The sequence below is a fragment of the Jaculus jaculus genome, chromosome 8 (assembly GCF_020740685.1).
Source record: "Jaculus jaculus isolate mJacJac1 chromosome 8, mJacJac1.mat.Y.cur, whole genome shotgun sequence".
In the NCBI taxonomy this organism is placed as follows: domain Eukaryota; kingdom Metazoa; phylum Chordata; class Mammalia; order Rodentia; family Dipodidae; genus Jaculus; species Jaculus jaculus.
Genome location: NC_059109.1, coordinates 1,534,685 through 1,559,154, shown reverse-complemented (window position 1 = coordinate 1,559,154; position 24,470 = coordinate 1,534,685). Strand labels below are relative to the sequence as shown.

The 24,470-nt window shown below is 39.9% G+C and overlaps 3 protein-coding genes and 1 pseudogene across 3 annotated transcripts in view; all 4 read right to left on the bottom strand.

Moving 5' to 3' along the window:
- Window positions 1-24,470, bottom strand: part of LOC105944874 — a 115,311-nt gene that overhangs the window by 45,984 nt on the left and 44,857 nt on the right. The gene's annotated exons all lie outside the window — the stretch shown is intronic.
- Window positions 1,891-2,822, bottom strand: LOC101594739 (non-histone chromosomal protein HMG-17-like). The gene is made up of 2 exons (XM_045156063.1): window positions 2,789-2,822; window positions 1,891-2,168 (listed from the first exon to the last, which is right to left on the bottom strand). Exons 1-2 carry the CDS (start codon window positions 2,820-2,822, stop codon window positions 1,891-1,893), a joined length of 312 nt encoding a protein of 103 aa, XP_045011998.1.
- Window positions 2,968-3,902, bottom strand: LOC101594454 (annotated as a pseudogene).
- Window positions 16,485-17,411, bottom strand: LOC101601892 (olfactory receptor 12D2). Its single transcript, XM_004671924.2, has one exon. The coding sequence runs from the start codon at window positions 17,409-17,411 to the stop codon at window positions 16,485-16,487; it is 927 nt and encodes a 308-aa protein (XP_004671981.2).

Sequence of the window (24,470 nt, the reverse complement as noted above, 5' to 3'; positions counted from 1 at the left end):
AAGCAAGACCCTACCTCAAAAAAAAAAAAAAAAAAAGGTCATAAATTGCTTAGTCTAGGGATATGTACATTTAAAAATATTAAAGGTGAATTTATTTTACTTACTTTTTATTGTAGAAAATACAAAAATACAGGGAAGTAGAGAGAGAATAGTTTAGTGAATCCCTACAGGCCATCATGCAGTTTCCATACAAGTATTCTAATCCTGCTTTAATCACCTGTCATTTGTTTCTGGTTTTCTTGCTGGAAACCAATTCCAGATGCTGGGTAAAGAAAGAATTGTTAAAATTGTGATTACACGGAGCCGGGCATAGTGGTGCACACCTTTAATCCCAGCACTTGGGAGGCAGAGGTAGGAGGATCACCATGAGTTCGAGGAGGCCACCCTGAGACTACATAAGTAAATTCCAGGTCAGCCTGGGCCTGAATGAGACCCTACCTTGAAAAAAAAAAAATGTGCATACAGGGATAGAGAGAAAATTTAGTAGTTAAAGTGCTTGCCTGCAATGCCTGAGGACCCCTATTCAATTTCCCCAGTACCCACGTAAAGCCAGATGCACAAGGTGGTGCATGTATCTGGAATTCATTTACAGTGGCTAAATGCCCTGGTGCACCCATTCTCTCTATATATCTGCCTCCCTCCCCTATCTCTCTCTCCCTTTCTCTCTTTCTCTCAAATAAATAAAATATTTTTTAAATTGTGGTCCAGGCATGGTGTCACATGCCTTTAATCCCAGCACTTGGGAGGCAGAGGTAGGAGGATTGCCATGGGTTCTAGACCACCCTGAGACTACATAGTGAATCCAGGTAAGCTTAGGCTATAGCAAGATCCTACCTCGAAAAATCAAAAACCAAAAGAAAATTAACAAAATCTAAAATAACTGTGCATAAATATTCCAGATATAAATATTTCATATGTTATCCCACTTATGAGACTGGTTTTTTTTGTTTTATTCCAAGTAAAACAGTACCTGGCTTTATGAAAGATACTTTTCATAAATAATCATAGTATTTCATGCAAGATATGGGCAATCATCTATGGTACATAAGAACTTTCAAACTCCCTTCTTATATGGGCTGCTAAAAACAGAAAGCCACTATACAATTCAATGAGTTTCCATTAGATGCTCTGAATAGGGAAAGTTTAGAACAAAGATTGACATTTCACTTTTTTTTTTTTTTTTTTTTTTTGAGGTTGGGTCTCACTTAAGCCAGACACTGACCTGGAATTCACTATGTAGTCTCAGAGCAGCCTCAAACTCATGGTCTTCCTCATACCTCTGCCTCCCAAGTGCAGGAATTAAAGGACATTTCACTTTAAATATGGTTTTTAACAACTTTTCATGAGCTGACCCTGACTTTCAGGAAAAAAAATGAAAATGGGAGAAGTACCAATCTGAAGATGCACAATTTTTCTAAAAGGAAGTCACTGCTGTTTTCAAGAACATCATCACAATCATCTCAATGATGTCATTGCAATGTTCATGTCATCTGACACAATGGCAAAACCAATTTTAGGGGTCAGAATACAACGGGTCCCTATTTTTTTTAAGGAGTTAAGTCTATCGTAGAGGGGGAGGACACAAAATGAAGTTTGAGTTTTCCCACAGCACAAAGTATCTGTCAAAGTGGCTGAGTGTGTCATTGTCATAAAGCTCATCTGCCTGGGAGTCAAAAACAGGTCTCTCAAAGCTGACAGAGATAGGTGTTTTCCCCAGCAATCCAGCTGGGGAGACATTGTTAGTGACACATGTTTCTTCCCCATCTCCTTCACACCCAAAATAATATAGTACTCTATGTGCTAACACAGCTTTAAGCAAAATCCCTCATTTTTATAAAACTTGGTAAAAAACAGTGTTTCAAACTGTACAGTTACCAGAATCCACAGTTATCAAAAACACATTTCACTTGCACCTCCAGCTTTCTGTGCCTGGTCGGTTTTGGCATCTCCATGTTCTGCAGGGATGTCTCCATGCTTGCCTCTATCAGAGGTTCTCCTTTTCCATCTGGGCACCACCTCTCCCAGTTGGACCTTTTTAGGCTTGAACTCTACCTTTGGAGGATTGGGTTTAGCAAACAATCTTGTCGGCCTTCTCTGTGACTCATCCTTCACCTTGGTCTTATCTCCTTTATCTTCACCTTCAGCCTTTCTTTGTGGTAAAGTGACAGCTAAAGCACATAGGCACTGAACACTGAGATGACTTTGGTCAGCCCAGGGATCATTCTCACTTCCTCTTCACATTGTTTTAAAGAGGGTTTGTAAACTTAATCAATTCTTTAATTTTTTTTTTTTTTTTTTGAGGTAGAGTTTTGCTCTAGCCCAGGTTAACAGGGAATTCACTATGTAGTCTCAGGCTGGCCTTGAACCTACCTTGGCCTCCCAAGTACTGGGAGAGAGTGGGCAGGGGAGGAGAATGGGTGCACCAAGGCCTCTAGCCACGGCAAACAAACTCCAGACATACGCACCACATTGTGCTTCTGCCTTTATGTGGGTACTGGGGAGTCAAACTCAGATCATTAGCCTTTGCAGGCAAGTGCCTTAAGTAACCACTGAGCAATCTCTCCAGCCCAAGTTTTGTTTTTTTTTAAGTATGCCAACCAGGCCATTAGGATACTTAATACTATTAACAATATTTCCTTAATATATACAACACACAAGACATGTTCAAATTTCTCTAGTAATCTTTAAGTGATTTCTTAAAATTAGGATCTAGATACTTTGTATTAATGTGGTTTTTGTAGTCTCTTCATAACTGACATTTCCATTGCTTGTCTAGACAACAACTTACTAGAGACATTTTTTAGCAGGGTAGAATTCTCCATCACGTAAATCCACTTCATTTTGTACTTGTGGGTTTGTTTAATTTTTACCTATCATCTATTATCTATCTTATATTTATCTATCATCTCTATGATCTATCAACTACCTATAGATCCATCTATTTTCTATCATCTATCGAGTATCCACCTACCATGAGTCCTGAGAATTCTTTTTTCCCAGGATCCTTCTCAATGAACTCTTCACATCTTTGTTTCTCAGACTACAAATGAAGGGGTTCAAAGTGGGAGTTACTGGGGTGTACATGGTAGCAGCAACCAGCTCCCCAAAGGATTGAGAACTTGATGGGGGCTTCAGGTAACTAGCAAAGACTGTGCTATAGAAGAGGATGACCATAAGCAGGGGGAAACTGCACGTGTCCTGAGCTTTTCTTTTTCCCTGTGCTGATGGAACTCTAGACACAGCATGGAAAATATGAAAGTAAGAAGTTATGATGCAAAGAAATGCACTGATTCCTAAAATCCAAGCCAGAGCCATTATCAGGTCCTTGTTGAGGTGGGTATCAGAGCAGGAGAACCATAAGAGTGGACCATAAATCACAGAAAAAGTGAGGAATCTCCGGATTAGTATCAAAAGATATTTGGGAGAGCAACAAGGTATGGGCCAGTGAAACACAGAGAGCCACGCTCCATGACCCCCTGACCAGCATCCCACATTTACAAGGAGTCATTAGAAGAGAGTAGTGCAGTGGATAGCAAATAGCAGCATAGTAGTCCATGGCCATAACTGCCAGAAGCAGGTGGTCCATGTCTGCAAAAACAGCAAAGAAATGCAGCTGGATCAGGCAGCCAGAGAATGAGATGGAGCCATCATGGGTCAACAGACCCTCAAGCATTTTAAGGCCTGTGAGTGATAAAGCAAAGATCTACCACATGGAGCTGGATAAGGAAGAAGTACATGGGGGTGTGAAGGTGGATGTTAGCACCAATAGCCAACAGAAACAGCAGGTTCCCTAGAAGACCCAGCAAATACAGAGCCAGGAAGACAGTACATAGGAGTTGCCACTTGTCTGGATCACTGAACAGTCCCAAGAGGACAAAGTCAGGAGCATGGCTGCAGTTCATCCTGGGCTTTGTTGTGTTTCAAGTTGGAGTTGGTGTGAAGAGGATTCACCCGCTGCAGACACTGAGATGAGCAGAAACTGAGGACAACTGATCCCTTGGTAATGGTCACTGTCAAACCATCAAAGAACACTGGAAAACCAGGAGGACAATAGGAGAGACAAGAGTTGAAATTCATGAAGAATGGCTCATTGAAGAAGCATAAGGACAGTGGCTGGTGAGAACAGTACCTTTCTGGAATTCTCTAAACGTGAATGAGCTGTGTTTTTTAAATCTTTGTGCTCTGTAATGGCATAATTGCATGTTGTGAATCTCTTTTGATCATGTTTTCTCTGAAGGGAGAGGCTGCATCTTAGTGTTGAGCTTAGTGCTTGGCCAGACACATTTCTGTCCATCCAGAGTTGCCACTCTGCATGAAGCTACAGTTGATGGGCTAGAGTATGACTGGTCTACCAAGTGATTTGCTGTGCCCACTGTTACCTTGTCTAATAAGTATTCCTAGTGCAATCAAGATAACCTCTTCAGAAAAGTAACTATGATCATGTACCTTTTATGTTTAAAAGTGGGTATCTAGCCAGGCATGGTGGTGCACGTTTTTAATCCTAGCACCTGGGAGGCAGAAGTAGGAGGATTGCTGTGTGTTCAAGGCCACCCTGAGACTACATAATGAATTTCAGGTTAGCCTGAACTAGAGTGAGACCCTACTTCAAAAACCAATAAATAAATAAATAAATAAGGGTATCTGAGGGCTGGAGGCATGGCTTAATGGTTAAAGTGCTTGTCTGTATAGCCAAAGAACCTAGGTTCAAGTCCCCAGAACCAAAATAAGCCAGATGCACAGGTGGCACATGTGTATGAAGTCTGTTTCCAGCAGCTGGAGACCCTGGGGTGCCCATTTCTCTCTCTTTCTCCCTCTCATTCTTGCTCTCTTCCCTCCTTTCAAATAAAAATAAAATGAGTTATGTTAACCAACAGATGTATAAATTGCAATACAGAAAGAAAAAATAAAAGCATGAAAAAGCAATGCTACATAACTCCTCCAAAAGATCATAACTTCATAACACTGAACTAAACCATGGTGAAATAGGTAAAATGCTGGATGTTGCAGTCAGGTTCATATTGCTGGCAGAAAACACCTGACCAAGGGCATCCTGTGGGGGGAAAATGGGTTTATTTTGGTTTATAAACTCAAGGGGAAGCTCCATGATAACAGGGGGAAATGATGGCATGAGCAGAGGGTAGACATCACCTTCTGGCCAACATCAGGTGGACTATAGTAGCAACAGGAGTGTGTACCAAACACTAGCAAGAGGAAGCTGGGTATAACACCCATATGCCTGCCCCCAATAATACACTGCCTTCAGGAGGCTTTAATTTCCAAATTGCCATCAGCCAGGGACCTAGCATTAGAACATCTAAGTTTGGTGGGGCGGGGGGGGCACCTGAATCAAACCGCCACACTGGATGATTTTGAAAGTTTAGTTTTAAAAATGGTCAGTGATCTGAAAAAAAGAAAGCAGTCGATGAGCTGAAAAGAGAAGTCAGCAATATAGAAAACAAAAAGTAAGCAAAACTGATGAGAAAATCAGGAATATTGTTGTAAAAGTTAGCAAAAAATGGAAGAAAATTTAACAAGGAAATTGTGGTTCTGTTAAAACAATTAGAAATGTTGGAAATGAAAAACTTATGAATCAAATAAAAAGTGCAGTAGAAATCATGACTAATATACTCAACAAAGAAAATAAAAGAGTAACAGAGATGAAGAACAAGGTCGATGAAGTACTGCTTCAAACATCCATAGGGAAAAAGAAAAGTAATCATGATATCATGTCAGAGAACTCTAAGATACAACTGGAGACCAAATCTAAGAATCCACGGGATGGAAAGGAGTTTAGATAAACTAACCCTTCTACGCAATGAAATAGTTCCCAAAATATATAGAGACAAACACAAAGGATATTTAGATCTCCAAATAGACATGACTAGAGAAGAACCTCTCCACAACATACCATGGTCAAACTACAAAAAAGTAGAAAGCAAAGCCAGGTGTATTGATGCACACCTTTAATCCCAGCACTTGGGAGGCAGAGATATGAGTATCCATAAGCTTGAGACTGCTCGGAAACTACATAGTGAATTCCAGGTCAGCCTGGGCTAAAGCGAAACCCTACCTGAAAAACAGAAAGAGGGAGAGAAAGAAAGAGAGAGAGAGAGAGGGAAGGAGAGAAAGAGAAAGAAAGAAGGAGAGAAAGAAAGAAAAAAGAAGAAGAAGAGGGAGAAAGCAGGGCTACAGAGATGACTAAGCAGTTAAGGTGTTTGCCTGAAAAGCCAAAGGACGAGGTTTGATTCTTCATGACCCACGTAGGCCAGATGCACAAGGTAGCCACGCATCTGGAGTTCCTATACAGTGGCTGAAGGACCTGGTACACCCATTCTCTCTATATATCTGCCTCTTTCTCTTTCTCTTTAAAATAAAAAAATAAAATAAAATAAAAACAATCAAAAAGCTAAAAAAAAATTTTTTAAATAGAAGCAAAGAAAAAATTAAGGGGAAATGTCAGTTCACTTATAAGGGCAAACACATCAGAAATACATCAGCAACCATAAAGTCTAGGAGAGCTAGAGCAATATTTAAAGCCCTAAAAGTACATACACACACACACACACACACACATCTCTCCAACAAAGCTATCTTTTAAAATTGACAGAAAGCCAAACATGTGCCACTTGCCTTTAATCCCAGCACTCAGAAAGCAGAGGTAGGAGGACTGTTGTGACTTGGAGGGCAGCCTAGAACTACAGAGTGAGACCAGCTCAGTCTGGGCTAAAGAGAGACCCAAACTTTAAAAGAAAAAATTGAAGGGTTCCTCTTTTTCCACATCCTTGCCAGCATTTACGGTCATTTGTTTTCATGATGGTGGCCAATTTGACAGAAGTGAGATAGAATCTCAATGTAGTTTTAATCTGCATTTCCCTGATGACTAGGGATGTAGAATATTTTTTTAGATGCTTATATGTCATCTGTATTTCTTCTTTTGAGAACTCTCTATTTAGTTCCATAGCCTATTTTTTAATTGGCTTATTTGATTTCTTATTATTTACTTTTTTGAGTTCTTTGTATATCCTACATATTAATCCTCTATCAGATTTATAGCTGGCAAAGATTTTTTTCCATTCTATAGGTTGCCTCTTTGCTTTATTCAGTGTCCTTTGCCATACAAAATCTTTGTAATTCTGGTCCAGCCATTGTAGAAATCAGCATGGAGGTTCCTAAGGCAGCTAAAAATAGATCTACCATATGACCCAGCTATAGCACTCCTAGGCATATATCCTAAAGACTCATCTCATTACCTTAGAAATACTTGCTCAACCATGTTTATTACCACTCAATTCACAATAGCTGGGAAATGGAACCAGACTAGATGTCCTTCAACTGATGAGTAGATAAAGAAGATATGGCACATTTATACAATGGAGTTCTACTCAGCAGTAAAGAAAAGTGAAGTTATTTACAGGAAAATGGATGGATCTGGAAAGGATTATACTAAGTGAGGTAACCCAGGCCCAGAAAGCCAAGCCGTTGCATGTTCTCTCTCATATGTGGATTCTAGCTACAGATGACTGGACTTCTGTGTTCTTAACCATGAGAATACAAGGAATAAATTTCATGAGAGGAACAGACTAACAAAGGAGAGAGCTAGGAGAGAATCCATCATGTCCAACACAGTAAAAAAGCAATTCCTAATACTAACACAAAGAAAAGGATTATTTATTGATCAGTGACTGCTTATCACCATGGATGTTATATTTCTACTTCACGTGTTCCAATAGGAGAGAAAGTTCCCTTTGGATCATACACGATAAAGAGATGCTTTGTGTTATAAACTTGGAAAAATGGATCATATCTGAATAAAAGATCCATTTAAGTATGACCACATTATTTTTTTCTTGAGAGCCTTGCTATATAGCCAAGGCCTGAAACCTGAAATCCTCCTGTCACAGCTACTGAGTATTGGGTCTAAAGGTACATGCTATTATATCCTTTTGTATTGTCCTTTTCAACTTATGGAATTTACGGTCAATGCCATATGGTTGTTCTTGTGGCAGGTATCATTTCCTTTTTCCATTCATATACTTATTAACTTCTGGTTTCTCTGTAGATGTTCCAATGGATAAATGTTTTAGGATAGAGACATAAGTTTTGTTCCTGTTTGTGTTTTTTGAATACATGACAACAGAGCACTTCAAAGTTTCACATTCCTATTACTCACTTAGAGACACTGTTAATTCACAGGTGCCACACTTACCCCGCAGATTCTGATTTACTAGGCTTGAGGTAGGACACGGGAATTTTGTATTTCTTACATGATGATTCTATAAATTGACTGAGTAGTATTAAAAGGGTGGGTCATCCTATCAATCACACCTGTATAGCTCTTGCTCTTCCATGTATTTAATTTCTCTTCCCCTTTGCATTGGAAATTTGGGATTTGCTCTCCCCGTAGAACATTAAGCCCACTCTTCTACTATCCTCCCTTCAGAACAATACTACCTTCAACTCAAACAATGTATGTCTCTCATGATGTCACTCTTTTCCCACGGATCTCTTTGATGATTTTGTTTGAATACTTTCACTGTTAATATAGAAAATATATGGCCTATATTCAATCCCATGACATCTGTGTCTCATCCCTGAGGTTGTCTGAAAAATAGTTCAGCATCTCTAAAATGATCTTTTATTTATCCATTTTTTTAAATTTTAGCCTCAGATGGACTACATCATACTACTTGATATATCCCCTTACTTATAGAAGCTATTGCTTTTTCTGCTTTTCTGACAAACGTATTAAAAGATTCATCTCTTTGCTTAATAATCCAATTATTTTTACCTCTGTGTTTTCTTAACCTTTTAAAATCAAACTTTTGTGCTTATAATCTACAAAAGAACTCTCATCAATTTCAAATTGCAATTTCAGTTCTTAAACTATTACTTTATCTCTAAACAGGATTTAATACAGTTGATCCTTCTTGCTCAACCTCAAACACATTCCTGTTCTTGTTTTTAGGACAACCATACACTTTCCTGGTCTCTACCAGCTTCACTGACTCACTTCAGTCTCCTTGGCTACATTATCCTCTTTGAATTCAGTTTTATACCTCTCCTCTAGCTCCAGTTTCATATGTTGAATATATATAAACAAATCACTTTAGTGGAGTTATTAGATTTTCAATTCCAACTTCTTTCCTTAACTCTAACTGTATCTCTCTCTCTCTCTCTCTTCCTATCTCTTATTTTATCTCTATCTCTAGTCTTCCTGCTATTTCCACTGAAGCAATTTTACCATGAAAGAATTTTCTTTAGCTGGGTTGATTTACTGACAACTATGAAAATGCAAATGGAATGTCTTTTCATTTATATTCTCTATGTTCAAATCTGAAATATCAATTATTCCAAATGTTACCCACATTTCACACTTCCCTTATGACTTCTTCATTTTCACCTTAGGAGTGATGATCTGAGAAATATCCACTCTATCCAGTGTTCCTGGAAGGACTGAAGAACACTCTGCCCTTTGCCTGCATCACCATGTATGAGGTAAAGATGATGAAGCCTAATATTATCTATCTTGTCTCTCTTGGGATCAGAAAGGGTTTGGTTGTAGAAGAAATCTTTCTTTCCTTTGAGACCCAGTTCCCAAGATTACTCATTAGTGGCAAATCTGGATGAATCTTCCATTGAGAAAATTGCCAAAAGATGGAATTGGAAAAAAAATCACTAATTAAGCAGAATATTATATTGATAATGTTGTGAGAATGAAACAAAAAATACTTAAAACTCATTAGCTATGGGTTGGGAAGATGGTTCAGTGGTTAAAAGCATTTGCTTGCAAAGCCTGATGGCCCAGGTTTGATTGCCCAGTGCTCACATGAAGTCAGATGCACAAAGTGGCACATGCATCTGGAATTCATTTATAGTAGCAAAAGGCCCTGGCATGCCCCATGTTCTCCCTCTGTCCCCACCATCCTCTCTACTTGCAAATAAATAAGGATATAAAAAAAAATCTATGGGCTGGAGAGATGGCTTAGTGGTTAAGCGCTTGCCTGTGAAACCTAAGGACCCCGGTTCGAGGCTCGATTCCCCAGGACCCACATTAGCCAGATGCACAAGGGGAGCACTGAATTTTTTACTATTTTTTTTTTTTTTACTAAATTTTTGACTGAGATATATTTGAAAGTTAAACAAAGATAACATGTGTATATTATATATTGTTAAGGCTCTAAGGTGAAGATTCAAGCTTTCTTAAATATAAATCGACTCTTAAAATGTTTATAGCTGGGTGTGGTAGCACGTGCCTTGAGTCCCAGTACTTGGGAGACTGGGGTAGGAGGATTCATCTGAATTCAAGGCCAACAGGAGACTACATAGTAAATTCTAGGTCAGTCTGGGCTAGTAAGACCTTACCTTGAAAAAAAAAAGTTTACAAAGTGTTGGACTCTGTTACAACAACAGACCTTATAGTTACTATTCTACTTATGTTCACAAAATGGGTTACAAAAAGAAATTTTATGTTAAATGAGATACTTAAAACCTATAATTAATTATATCTAAATACTAAGCTTATATATTTTCCATCTGATAAAGCCTTTATTGTGCTTGATAAAACATCTATTTACAATAATAGATTTCTAAAATATACTGCTCTTATATGTTTTCCCATTGGGTAATTTTTTTGCTGTAAACTTATTCTAATAGTTAAAAGTTGTACCTACTATAAAATTTCAATGTGTATATAAAATGAACAACTGATAATAATGGATTATCAAGATTAATCAAACTTTTAGCTTTTTCAGCCTAACATACTTTCATTATTTCTTCTGAAACTAAGACCTTTTGATCTCTGGACCAAGTAAGTAAAAACTATAAGCCTTCTATATAAAAGACTTATAAAGAACTTTTAAACTTAGTAACTAAATTATCAAAGTTAGTTAATTTCTTAATCTCTATCATGTTTAAACTTAAAATTGCTTAAGATATTTCAAATGTTGCTTCAATACTAATTTCTTATACTTCTTACCTTACCTAAACCACATCTTCATAGTTCCAGAAATTTTAATTAATTCCCTTATCTAATTTAACAACTTCTTCCTTACTTTTGCAGACAACACTCCTTGTTTTCTTACCTACCACCTATTGTTATTATTTTCAACCTTAGATATATTTGTGTCACCTATAAATGTCAGGTCACATACAAGAAAATTCATATATAGATAATGGCCAGATAATAATGGCTGGTAGATTTTACATGATCTAGGAGTTTCTTTCCTACTGGCTCTGGTAAGTTTCACTCTCTTGAAGAGCTGCCTCCTTGCATGCTCATAAGAGCCATGTAGGACAATAGCCTTCCATGTTCACAAAGTGCAAAGTGAAGCTTGGCAGCTGAGGAACCAAAAGCTGAGGCTCCCAGAAGCCACAGCTGTGTGACTAGAATTTCAAGGATGACTACAGCAATTGTGGAGAAGTAAATGTTACCGTTCCAAAGCCAAAATAATTTGGGGCTATATTATCATTTTAAAAGAGCCAAGTTATTATCTTTTTCTGTATATTACTTGACAACTCTGTGATCAGCTGGAATATCTGTTCTGGGTTATAGTCTTTTTATAGACACATTCCTGTTAAAATAGATCTATATAGGAGACCTTGCTTATTTCCTCTGAGATAAAACTTATTCTTTGGGATAAAACTTATTCTTTGCTGTGCTATGGCTCCCTCACATTTACTAAAATTTTTCTGCTTCCCAATATTATAAGTCAATCTTTTATTTGACTATTTACACAGTTTATTTCAGCAGCTCCAGTTCCAAATAGCTTCAGAATACCTCTTTCTACATGGGATTCATACACTGCTCCCAGTATATTTTACTTCCAGAGCCACCTCCTGGGATAAGACTGAATCCGTGCTCCTTCTGCAGTCCCACTGGGCCACACAACTACCTTGACCCCCACAATTAGCACCATGCGACCAAAACTAGCTCTTGCAACATTCCTACCCTGGGATTTCTATATAATGAGTTAGGAATGTTAGACCAGAATGACTCCATTTTTAGACTCTGACTAACATGTTCATTGTAACTGTGTTTCCCAAGAGTGATCCAATCTCCCAATTATCACATTCCTAAAATGATCCAAACCACCTATCCCCATTATCACTTTCCTGTAGTCACCCAAGCCCTGAGGCAAGGTGGACTGCTCTGTAACCAAGGAATTCCAGTGACCCCCACAGCTCCATAAGTATTCATATAGGCCTTTTCAGGCTTTCCCCTAATAAAGCCTGTCTCTGCTGTTAAGGTGAGTCTCCCCTCATGTTTCTTTTCTAATTTTTCCTAACACTAACTGATCTTCTGTATTGGGGACAGTTGCTAAAAAATAAAAATAAAATCCTGGGCTAGAACAAGACCCTACCTCCAAAAATTTTTTTAAAAATAAAAATCCTAGGGAGGAAAACCATTCAGAACCCATCCCACCAGGGAAGAAATACAACTGGTTAGATCTGCTGTACATTTACTATGCTTTGTCTTCTTTTAATCATTTGAAAGTTAGGGTCAAATATTGTCATTTTGATATTTTATCATCTTTTAGTATCTTCTTTCTTGGAGGCAGGTATCACTGTAGCCCAGGCTGACCAGGAACTCACTCTGTAGCCCAGGCCAGCCTCCAATTCATGGTGCTCCTCCTACATCAGCCACCATGCCCAGCTTAGTGCCTTTTTAAAAAAATCTCCCTCTCTCTCTCTCTCTCCTATTACTCTTCCACTTACAGCTCAGATACTTCCCTCTCTTTCCAGCCTCTTTTCCATATTCTCTTCTCTTTATTGCCTCCTCTTTATTCTTCATAACTACAACCTTCCATAGTGTTAACAACCTCTATAATCTGTGGACCTCAACAGTATCCTAATTTTCCTCTCCCTCATCTTTTTTTGTTTGTTTGTTTGTTGGTTTGTTTTTTTGAGGTAGGGTCTTACTCTAGCCAGGCTGACCTGGAATTCTCTATGTAGTCTCAGGCTGGCCTTGAATTCACAGTAATCCACCTACCTCTGCCTCCCGAGCGCTGGGATTAAAGGCGTGCACCACCATGCCTGGATTCCCTCATCTTTTTTAAAGTTAACACTGGTCCTCATTGTAGCCACCCTAGGTGCCTATCACTTCTAAGTAACCAAAAGCCTAGCATACATCACACCAGCCTTACTCATTTGCCTATTCACAATTATTGAAGTTGTGTGTGTGTGTGCATGCCAACAGAAAAGGAATAGAGAGATGCAGTTTGCTTTTCTTCCTTCTGAATCTGACAATTCACCATTAGTAATGAAAAAACTATTTCCTGTAATGTTGTGATCAAAATCACAAAAAAACACTGGTCTTTCCAAAGCATATGCTTTCACATCTTTGAGGTACATAATGATGACCTCTGTGATGTTTTCAAGAAATACCAATGTGATCTATCATCTATTCAAATATTATAAAAATAGTTACATGTGCAAAGCACTTTGTCATTTTGCTATTTTCATTTTTATTATTGCATAAAAAGAGGTCATTATATATTCATCATGTTGACTACTCCTTGTCACTGTATATGCTACAAAAATGACACAAATTTTTCAAATATTTTATTTACAAGCAGAGAGAGACAGACAGAGATCAAGACAGAATGGGCATGTCAAAGCCTCTAGCTATTGAAAACAAACTCCAGATGCATGCTCTACTTTGTGCATCTGACTTTACATGGGTACTGGGGAACCAAACTCAGGTCATTAGGCTTTGCAGGTAAGCGCCTTAACTGCTGAGTCATCTCTCCAGTCCTAACACAAATAAATAACATTTATTGTACACTCATTACATGTAAATTACTATTCTAAATTCTGCAATAAACGTGTGTGTGCAAATATCTCCATGGTGTGCTGACTTTGTTTCCTTTGGCTCTATATCCAAGGATGGTATACCTGGATCATATGGTAATTCTATTTTTAGAAACCTCCATAATGATTTCCACTATGGCTAGATTAATTTACATTCCCACCCACAGTATATAAGGGTTCCCTTTTCTCTGAATCTTTGCACACTTGTTACCATTTATTCTCCTGATGACAGTCATTCTAACCACAATGAGATGGAAACTCAATGTACTCTTCATTGGCATTTCTCTTATGGCTAAGGATATTGGACATTTTTCATATATTTGTAGATAATTTAGATCTCTTTTGAGAACTGCTGGTTCATTTGCCCATTTATTGATTGAATTAAATGTTGTCTTGGTGTGTTAACTATAAAAAAAAGGCAATAAAAATAACATCTAATTAACCTCCAGAGGATGTCTCTTCTTTCCCTGTAGGGCACACAACATGTACGAAGCCTGTAGCCTGCAAGTGAACCGCCCCTGCCAGAATTATGTCACAGCACACTCAGAAGAACTGCACAGAGTTGCAAAGGACAAAGTTTGCTCGTCTTCCAAGAAAGACCAAGTTCAGAATCCATTCACTCTCAGAGAAGGGAGTAAGGACACCCAAAATCATGAGATAATCCCACTAAGAAGAGAAAGAAAACATAACCAAAAAAGTCCTTTAAGCTGGGAATAGTGACACACACCTTTAATCCCAGCACTTGGGAGGCAGAGGTAGGAGGATGGCTGTGAGTTTGAGACTAGCCAGGGACTACATAGTGAATTCCAAGTCAGTTTGGCTAGAATGAGACCCTACTTCAAAAAAAAAAAAACGTTTCTATACACTTAAAAATGGAAAATGGAGCTGGAGAGATGGCTTAGTGGTTAAGGCACTTGCCCGTGAAGCCTAAGGAGTAAGGTTCCACTCCCCAGAACCCATGTAAGCCAAATGCACATGGTGGTGCATGTGTCTAGAGCTCATTTGAACTGTCTAGAGGTCCTGGCATGCCCATTATCTCTCTCTCTCTCCCTCTCTCTCTCTCTCTCTCTCTCTCTCTTCCTCTCTCTCTCTCTCTCTCTCTCTCTCTCTCTCTCTCTCTCTCTCTCACACACACACACACACACATAAATAAATGAACTTTTTGAAAAAAAAAATGGAAAATGGAGAGCACTTCTTTAAAAAGAAAAGTCTAATAATCCCATCTCAGGGTAAGCAGCAGTCATACAGTGCAGACAAGATCAGAACTGGAATGAATGAAGGTGGGTATACAGCAGTGTTTACATAAGGATTCACTGATGCCCTTAAAGTCTTAAAACTGCAGCCATAGGAAGGCTGGTCTCAGCAGGAAAGAATTTGCTGGCTGAGGACAGCAAACTGTGACAGCAATTGCTGCTCACCCGCACATCTCCCTGACTTGGGCTATAGGCGCTGTAGTCTCTGTGCCCTGTACTGGGAACTGAGGAAAATTCTCTGTGTGTGACGTTGCCTCTCACAATTTGGTTCACCTTTACTAGGACAAAAACAAGATTGCTTCAGTCATAAAGTTATTTTTTCCCCTTCTACTACTATTGGTTGTTTATTTAATCGAACATTTCCTTGAAAGGGTAAAGCCAAGTGCTCTGGAAGGTGCAGGAAGGTTCCAGAAAATTGAACCAAAGGAAACATTCTCACCTTGGACTTTTATTTCTTCAGCTCAGGGGTGTTCTACAAATAGCTGTGGCTATTGCCACTTAGAATGTGGCCTGAATTGAGAAAATACTAACTGGATACTAATGACTTTGAGAGTCCAGCTGTAAAATCTCTTTAATATTCTTGTATGATCACATGTTGGTACATTTTTGATATGTTGACTTGATATAATGTGTGGTTAAAGCTAAAAAAAGAGCCAGGCATGGTGCAAGGTGAGAGGATCACCGTGAGTTCGAGGCCAGCCTGAGACTCCACCGTGAATTCCAGGTCAACCTGGGCTAGAGGGAGACCCTACCTCACAAAACTAAACAAAACTAAGAGAGAGAGAGGAGGCTTAGTGTAGTGGTACTATAAACCCAAAGCTTGGGAGAAGGAGGCAGGACAATCAAAAGTTTGTGGCCCTCTTGGGCTACATAGGACCCTCTCAAAAAACCAAAATGTAAAAACTCAAATAACCACCCCCATTTACCAAAAAAAAAAACCCAACTTTAATAAGAACAAAAAAAAATTAAAAAGAAATCATGATTTACCTCTGAATTTTCCATGTTCACATGTGAGTTGGAATTAACTTTTCCAGTTAACTATGAACATATGAAACCATAATAATTTTATTTGTCTAACTAATACATATCAATCAAAAGGGATCACACAGATAAACAAATATAAGTACTCTTCATCCATGCTAAACATGGAGAATATAACCATATTTCTACATCTAATTACTCACAAGAGTACATTAGAATACATCACAAATCTGTGTTTTCAACTGATGTTCCAAAAACAAACTTGGTAGTAAGATCTATATGTAGCTAGAGCTCCGTATGCTCAAGTTCCTTGTATTACTTGCAAAAATACTATTTAAAACAATTAGACCATATTTTCCATTATTGCTGTAATTCTCACAATTTGAAAAACAATGGTATCTCAACTTTCTCATTGCCTTAGAGGAATGCTTTAGATTCAAGTCAGAGCTGTCTTCTGATGGTCCTGTTCAAGGCACCTCTCACTTCTTTGTTCCTCAAGGTATAGATGAGTGGGTTGAGAGCTGGAGTGACCACACTGTACATGATGGCAATGATTCGGTCCTGGTCCAGAGAACTCCCCGAAGCAGGACGGATATAGATGAAGAGAACAGGAGCATAGAAAAGAAGAACTACCATAAAGTGAGAGGCACAGGTGGACAGTGCCTTGTGAAGCATGCTGCAAGAATGGGTCCTGAGGAAGAGATAGGTGATGATGTAGAAATAGGAGAGAAATGTCAGAAAGAAGGAGGCTGAGGCAATGGTCCCTGTGAGAGTATTGAGCAGCCACTGGTTGAGTTCCGTGTTCCCACAGGCTAGCTCCAGCAGTGGCTTAACATCACAGAAAAAGTGATGGATATGGGTGGGACCACAGAAATTCAACCGAGATGTCATGATGGAGTGAAGCAGGGCGTGGAGAAAAGCCATAGTCCAGATGGTGATAACCAACCGGATACAGAGCTGACGGCTCATGATGACAGGATAGTGAAGCGGCTTGCATATCGCCGCAAAGCGGTCAAAGGCCATCACTGCCAACAGCATGGCCTCTGTGCTACCCAGGAAGTGGAAGAAATGAAGCTGAGTTATGCATCCCAAGAAAGAAATGGCATTGCTGGTAGACAGGAAATTCTCCAGCATCTTTGGCATAGTCACAGTAGAGAAGCTAATGTCTAGACATGCCAGGTTTGCCAGGAAGAAATACATAGGTGAGTGGAGTCTTGTATCAGAGATGATAATCATTAAGATGGCTCCATTCCCAGTCACATTGACAAAGTAGATGCTGAGGAAAACTGCAAAGAGAAGAGGCTGTGGGTCTTGTATGTCTGTCACTCCCAGGAGGAAAAATTCAGAGAAAGAGGTCTGGTTCAACATCACCTAAAAGAAAAGACTAAGTTATTTGTGATTTACTATCCATAATGGGCGCTAATTACTTTTTCCAAAACATGACTTTTTTTTACTAAAAAAGAAGGAAGAGGAGAAAGAAAAAAGAAATTGAAGGCAGTATTTCTGTTTTACAGAATCCCATCTCGGATGCTGTGTAATAGTAGAGCATTTAGATCTACAACTATCAATACCTGGGGTCTATGACTCAATCATGTTCAAAAAATTAGATTAATCATTAACACTTCCTTTCTTTTAAAGATGCAGAGCACGTTGTCCATGGGCCATTTTATCTGGCTATGACCAACTATTTCCTGATACAATTTTCTTTTCATTTCCTTTTAGCTCCAGGAGATGATGATTTTTTAATACTCCAACACATCACTATCTATTGACCTAGTGGGATATCACCTGAATAATTTTAACTTAAGAAAAAGAGTCAGGACTGAAACCATTCCATTATAAAGTCCTTAAGAAAGTGGAAACTCCTAAAATACTTTTAATCATTCTTCCTTAGAATATAAATGCCAGGGTATTATCTTATTTATGTCTTCCTGATCCACATCATTAGATTAGTCACATAGCCCTTTTAAGAGAGGAAACAAGACCACGTAATCAGTGTAAACCTGAAGTAGTTTTTAAACGTTATCATTGCTGTGTTACATGGTGGGTATAGATTCTTACTAAATCCTAAGCCCTAACATGTTCTAACAGAGTGTCAAATGGCATCTTTGATTACAAATGTTATTGTGCCTCTAATGTCTAGTTATGCTAAGATTGCTTTCTGAGATCTCTAAATCCCTGGATAAGAAAATTCTACTTCCATTGAGTTCAAACTTCTCCCTTGTTGCACCAAAAACTGATTTCTTAAGTATCCAGGCCATTAGCCCCTTGAAAATCCTCTTTTCTCTTATGAGTTATTTTTAGTTATTTTATTTTTACAGAAATAACCCTACTACTCAACTAGCAAAGCAAATTCTACTTAAGTCAAACTCACGTTCTTCACTTACGGTTTTTTTAATGAGTCATGGCAGTTATATTGTGTTCATTGCCCTAGAAATCTATCTGGTTTGTATCAGTCTTTCCAAAGTTGCTGGCTATTCTCAATTGTAAAATAAGTTTTCTCTGTTTTGCCTTTCTTTTCACAGCACACATTTCTATTAAAGAAATGCACTGGGGCTAGAGAGGTGGCTTAGCGGTTAAATACTTGCCTGTGAAGCCTAAGGACCCTGGTTCAAGGCTCAATTTCCCAGGACTCACGTTATCCAGATGCACAAAGGGGCGCATGCATCTGGAGTTGTTTGCAGTGGCTGGAGGCCCTGGTGCGCCCGTTTTCTCTCTCTCTGTCTGCTATCTGTTGCTCTCAAATAAATAAATAAAAATAAACAAAAAAATTAAGAAATACATTAAAGAAAATTTTAAAAAAGGGCTGGAGAGATGGCTTAGAGGTTGAGCACTTGCCCATGAAGCCTAGGGACCCTGGTTCAAGGCTTGATTCCTATGTAAGCCAGATGCACAAGATGGCACATGCAACCTGGAGTTTGTTTGCAGTTGCTGGAGTACCCATTCTCTCTATATATCTGCCTCTTTCTCTCTATGTCTCTCTCAAATAAAGAAAAAGAAAAAGAAATACTAAAAAAAAAAAGAAATGCATGAATCTTCATTTTTATAGAATTAAAATAATAGCATTTTATTCAGTGAATGTTTAAAGTCTTTAGCAATTATAAATAAGTTCATTATACTAAGACATGATGTTAGACTAAATTTCTATTGTTTACTGGCAAAGAAAGTTCTTTTGAGTTTTTTCTCCTATATTATTTGAGAAGTACCTAATATCACGTCCTTTAGCTATATTGACAATAGCAGATATGATTATGTAAATTAGTTTTGTTATTGCTTCTCTTTTTAAACCAATGCCGTGGGTTGCTTGCCCCTTTTATGGAGGAAGAAACAAGGTCGTGCTGGAAAATCACAGCGGGAAGCCTGGTAGAGAACAAGCACTGCAGGAAGTCTGGAGAGAGGCGCTCACACTGAGGTGCTTCCTCAAGCAGGGGTTCAGACTGAGGGGAGAAAAAACTAACCTGATGTGGCTAGAGTGAAAAAAGGAATAAACTGGAAAACTTACAGAGATCCCATGGGTTTTCACTTTATACCTGGAGAAGATTTTGAGAAGTTAATCCTTAATCCACCCCCATGAAAGTCTGTTGTCAAGCAAAATGATCTTCAAAACATTTTTAATTTTCTTACTCATAAAATATAATTGTACCAGAAATTCACTGAGAAAAAAATAAAACCCCAAAAGTATAAACCAAGTAACATACCAACCTTTCCTAACTTCTAAAGAACAATAGTCACATTTCTCTCTGACATTTCTTTCACTGCAGATTCAGATTTGTCTTGGAAAATGTCTAAAAAACATGTTGAATTGAGAATGAGATGGGGTAAAAAAAAAAAAATGTGGGCCGGGTGTGGTGGCGCACGCCTTTAATCCCAGCCCTTGGGAGGCAGAGGTAGGAGGATTGCCATGAGTTCAAGGCCACCCTGAGATGACAGAGTTAATTCCAGGTCAGCCTGGACCAGAGTGAGACCCTACCTCGAGAAAAAAAAAAAAAAAAAAAAAGAAGTGGGGAAGTGCTATTGATAACCACAGCCACAAGAGAACATCTGTTACAAAATATGAAACCAGCTCTAAATCAGGTCATTGTAAATCCAGAAAGGAACAGGCAGATCACAACACAGAAAATATAGGCAACTTCCCAGTCTTTCTACAATTTCACTGTCTTACCTGACTACAAGTAAGAATTTTCAGGTTTATGCTTTTAGTGAGTAAAATCAATAGAAAACTACTTGGGATGATAGTTTATGTTGGGCTCACAGGAAGAATACCTTGCCTTCTTGAGCTTCTTTCTTGCCTTCTAAAGACCTGTAGGCTTTTTAACAGCTAATGAGTCTTTAAGCATAAAAAGCCTGAGGGAGCTTGTCCCCCAGTGCTAGAGTTTTAGGGCTAGGCAGGGGACTCTTACACACCTGCGTGAAGGAAGCTGACTTCTGAAGGCCTCTGTGGAGCTCCTTTGCTTTGTTGTGATTACTCTTGTCTAATTATGGTTGATCCTTGTCTTGAGAACCACAGACAACACAAATCTCTATGGTTAAAATGTTCTTGGTCAAATCCTTTCATTACCTCAGATGAGGCAGGGACTTCACTTTCTTTTGTTGAGGACTACCTTGGAAAGCATGCTAGAATTTAAAGTGAAAAGAAAGTTGACAATGAAAATAAGCCTGTTGTCCATGTCCAATTGATCAGTACAGAATGATCATCTATTTATATCTATGGTTCATGGATACCAAGGAGAGACAAAAAGTTTGCCTTTTTTGTTGTTGTTTCTTTCAAATCTGACTCTTCCCTTTTGGTAGTAGCGATTTTTTTTTCTCTAATTTTGAGATCCCAAAGCTTAACTTCTCTGTGTAGGGATATGATGTTGGCTTTTCTAATCTGTATCCTCTCTTCCTCTATGTCTTCTGTATAAAGAGAAATTTCTGTCTGTTAATCCAACAGGTATATACACATGATCTGCCATCTATGGAGGGATTTAAATAACAGATATAAAAATTTTGACCACCTTTTATTATGTTTACATTCTTGTTACTCGATAGTGCGTAGTCACCACATAAGCCAATCTTCAGGGTTTTTTGTTTTTTTGTTTTTTTTTTTTTTTTTGGTTTGGTTGGTTGGTTTTTCAAGGTAGGGTCTTGCTCTCCCCAGGCTAATGTGGAATTCACTATGTAGAGTCAGGGTGGTCTTGAACTCATGGCAATGCTCCTACCTCTGCCTCCCGAGTGCTGGGACTAAAGGTGTGCACCACCATGTCCAGCCAGTCTTCATTATTTTTGTTAAGTCAAGACAAGCTCCCAAGACAGAGTCACAAAGGTCATCAGAATGGTGACAAAGGTAGAAGGAAGTGGATTAGCCACATTCTTCAGGAAACTACCTGGTCATTGCCCCTCTTTGCCTAACAATGTCCCAGGTCGTGGTTTCCTTCCCCTTATCTTGTAAGTTACATGGTCACTGTTCTGGTGCCACACCCTAGCTATTTTAAATGGCTAATGTAATGATCTCCCCTAAAAGAACTTTTCTGTTCAACTTAACAAACAAGTTCTTTTTCCTTCCTCACCATGTGCCAACTGAAAAAGCCCTATAAAGCCCACTGCTTGAAAACTCAGGTCGGCTGTGCTCCTTTCTTGTGTCAGCGCTAGCAGCTCGTGCTTTTCCCAAATAAAAGCTTTCATTTTGGGGCTGGAGAGATGGCTTAGCGGTTAAGTGCTTGCCTGTGAAGCCTAAGGACCCCGGTTCAAGGCTCAGTTCCCCAGGTCCCACGTTAGCCAGATGCACAAGGGGGCGCACGCGTCTGGAGTTCGTTTGCAGAGGCTGGAAGCCCTGGCGCACCCATTCTCTCTCTCTCCCTCTATCTGTCTTTCTCTCTCTGTCTGTCACTCTCAAATAAATAAATAAATAATTTTTAAAAAAAAAGGCTTTCATTTTTGCCTAAGAGTGGTTTGTGTGGCCTTGATCCCTCCCATTCTGGTGAAGCCATATAAAGCCCACAACCTGAACACTCAGGTTGGCTGTTCTCCTCTCTTGTGAGTCGGCCCTGGCAGCTCGTGCTTTTCCTGAATAAAAGCTTACTTCTTTGCCTCAGAGGGGCTTGCATGGTCTTGGTCACTCCCGAACCTTACATCTTGTGCTGTGACTCAGATAGGAGGCTCCCAATTGCCTCTTGGGCAGCCAGACCTCCTTTCCCCTGGTCAGACCACTAAGCTGCCACTGACACTCTGAAGACTTCGGACCACCTCTGCCTGATACCGGCTCTCACACCTACCACAATCAGACTCTTCTTTCCTTCTTTGTCTCCTCCCTCCTTCTCAGTAAACGTCCCTCTCAGGTTGGCCTGCTCTCAGGATGTTCCCTCTTCATGGAAGCCATGCCAGCATGCCAGGCCACATCTCTCACCTGCTCTTGGACCCCAACCCCAGGCCTCAAGAAAGACATACTCCCAACATCTTGAGTCTCTCACTCTACAGTCTACTGTACCCTAAGGGGCGCCTTTTGGTTCAGTTGTACTATCTCCCCTCCTTCCTCTCCCTCTACCTCCTGAGATCTCATCTTTCACTGCCAGCCACTTACTCCAGCAGGAGCACAGATGCCTGCCTTGCCCCAAAAGAGGCTAAACAGCTGACAGTTGCAACCCATACAACCTCTGCCCATATGGGAGGTGCAGGCCCTGTTCACCCTAACAGGCCAGGAGATCATATTGGTGTTCTGTGTAAACCCAGCTTAAGCCCTGGCTCCTTTCTCTCACCCTTGGTTTGCTCTTTCTTTGTTTCCTCTCACTAGCCCTTTCACTAAACTCTTATGCTTCCATGGCAAATAAAACCACTAAACCAATTTCTGCTACTCCCCTGGCCTATCTCCTTAAGAACTTAAGCCTCTATGACTCTTGGATGACATTAAACCTCATCATCTTCTCTTTCTCTGCAACACTGCCTGGCTACAATATAAACTGAACAATGGGTCTAAATGGTCTGAAAATGGTACTTTTGATTTCCAAATTCTCACTGGTTTAGAAAACTTCTGCCAACATATAGGCAGGTGGTCCAAAAATGCCCTATATTCAGGCACTTTTCACTCTGTGCTCGCATTTCTCTCTCCCTTTCTCTCTCTCTCTCTCCTTTACCTGCTCTTCTCACCAGGTCCTTCCAGCCAAGGTCTCAACCCCTCCCCCATACTTGTCCTCACCCTCTGCATTTGACCCAGATGTCACAGATGATCTGGCCCCAACAGCTTCATCTGTTTCCTGTTCTGTCTCCATGCCTCCCATCACTACCACCTCCCATCTCCTCTCCTCCTCTTTCCCCTCCTATCCAACATCCTTGTTCTCACAGGGATGAAATGTTCTCTTTACGTGAAGTCGCAGGTGCTGAAGGAATTGTTCATGTTCATGTTCCTTTGTCCATGTCTGATTTAACCCAGATTGAGAAATGTCTAGGGTCTTTCTCCACTGATCCAATACACTATACCAAAGAATTTTGTTACCTCACCCAGGGCTATGCCCTAATCTGACATGATCTTTTTGTAGTTCTGTCCTCCATTCTCACTTCTGATGAACAAGAAGGTGTCTGGGTGGCCACTCAAGCCCAAGCTGATGAGGCTCACTTAACTGATAACACTTTCCCAGTGGGGATGCTTGCTATCCCCAGACAGGACCCTGACCGGGAATACCATGCTCCCACTAACTCCCCCAGATGGGTGGCCCATGACAGGATGGTTCTTTGCCTCCTGGCTGGCCTCCAAAAGGCATCCCACAAGTTTGTCATTTTTTGACAAACTCCAGACACTTACCCAGAGGCCTAATGAAAATCCAGTTGATTTATGGGACACCTAACTGAGGCACTCATCCAATACACTTGCCTCAACCCCAATTCCCAAGAGAACATGATAGTTCTCAATACCCATTTCCTGTCCCAATCTGCCCCTGACATCAGGAAAAAAAAAACAAAAAACTGAAATACCTAAAAAAGGGCTCTCAAACCCCTCAGGGAGATCTGCTTGACCTGGTATTTAAATTTTTAATAACAGAGAGGACCAGGAAAGGACTGAGAGGGTGGCCAGAGCCAGGCAGAGTTTCCAATTCCTGGCCATGGCATTAAGGCCTCCTCCAAAGAAGATGATGGTGCCACAATGCTCACTACCAGAACCTTGCTTCAAGTATGGCCACACCAGTCACTGGACAACCACACCCGCCGCCAGGACCCTGTCCCCACTGCAGACTTGCTGATCACTGGAAAGTTGACTGTCCTTCTTTGCCTCAACAAGGTGGTCCAGCCCCTTCCCCTCATTTCCCACAAGAACCAAACACTGATTTTCTGGGCCTGGCTGCCAAAGATTGATGGTGCCCTGGGACCTTGGCCCCCATCAGCACTCTATATCACAATGGAGGAGCCCAGGGTCACAGTGCAGCTGGCAGGAAGGCCTGTCTCATTTGTTATGAGGGC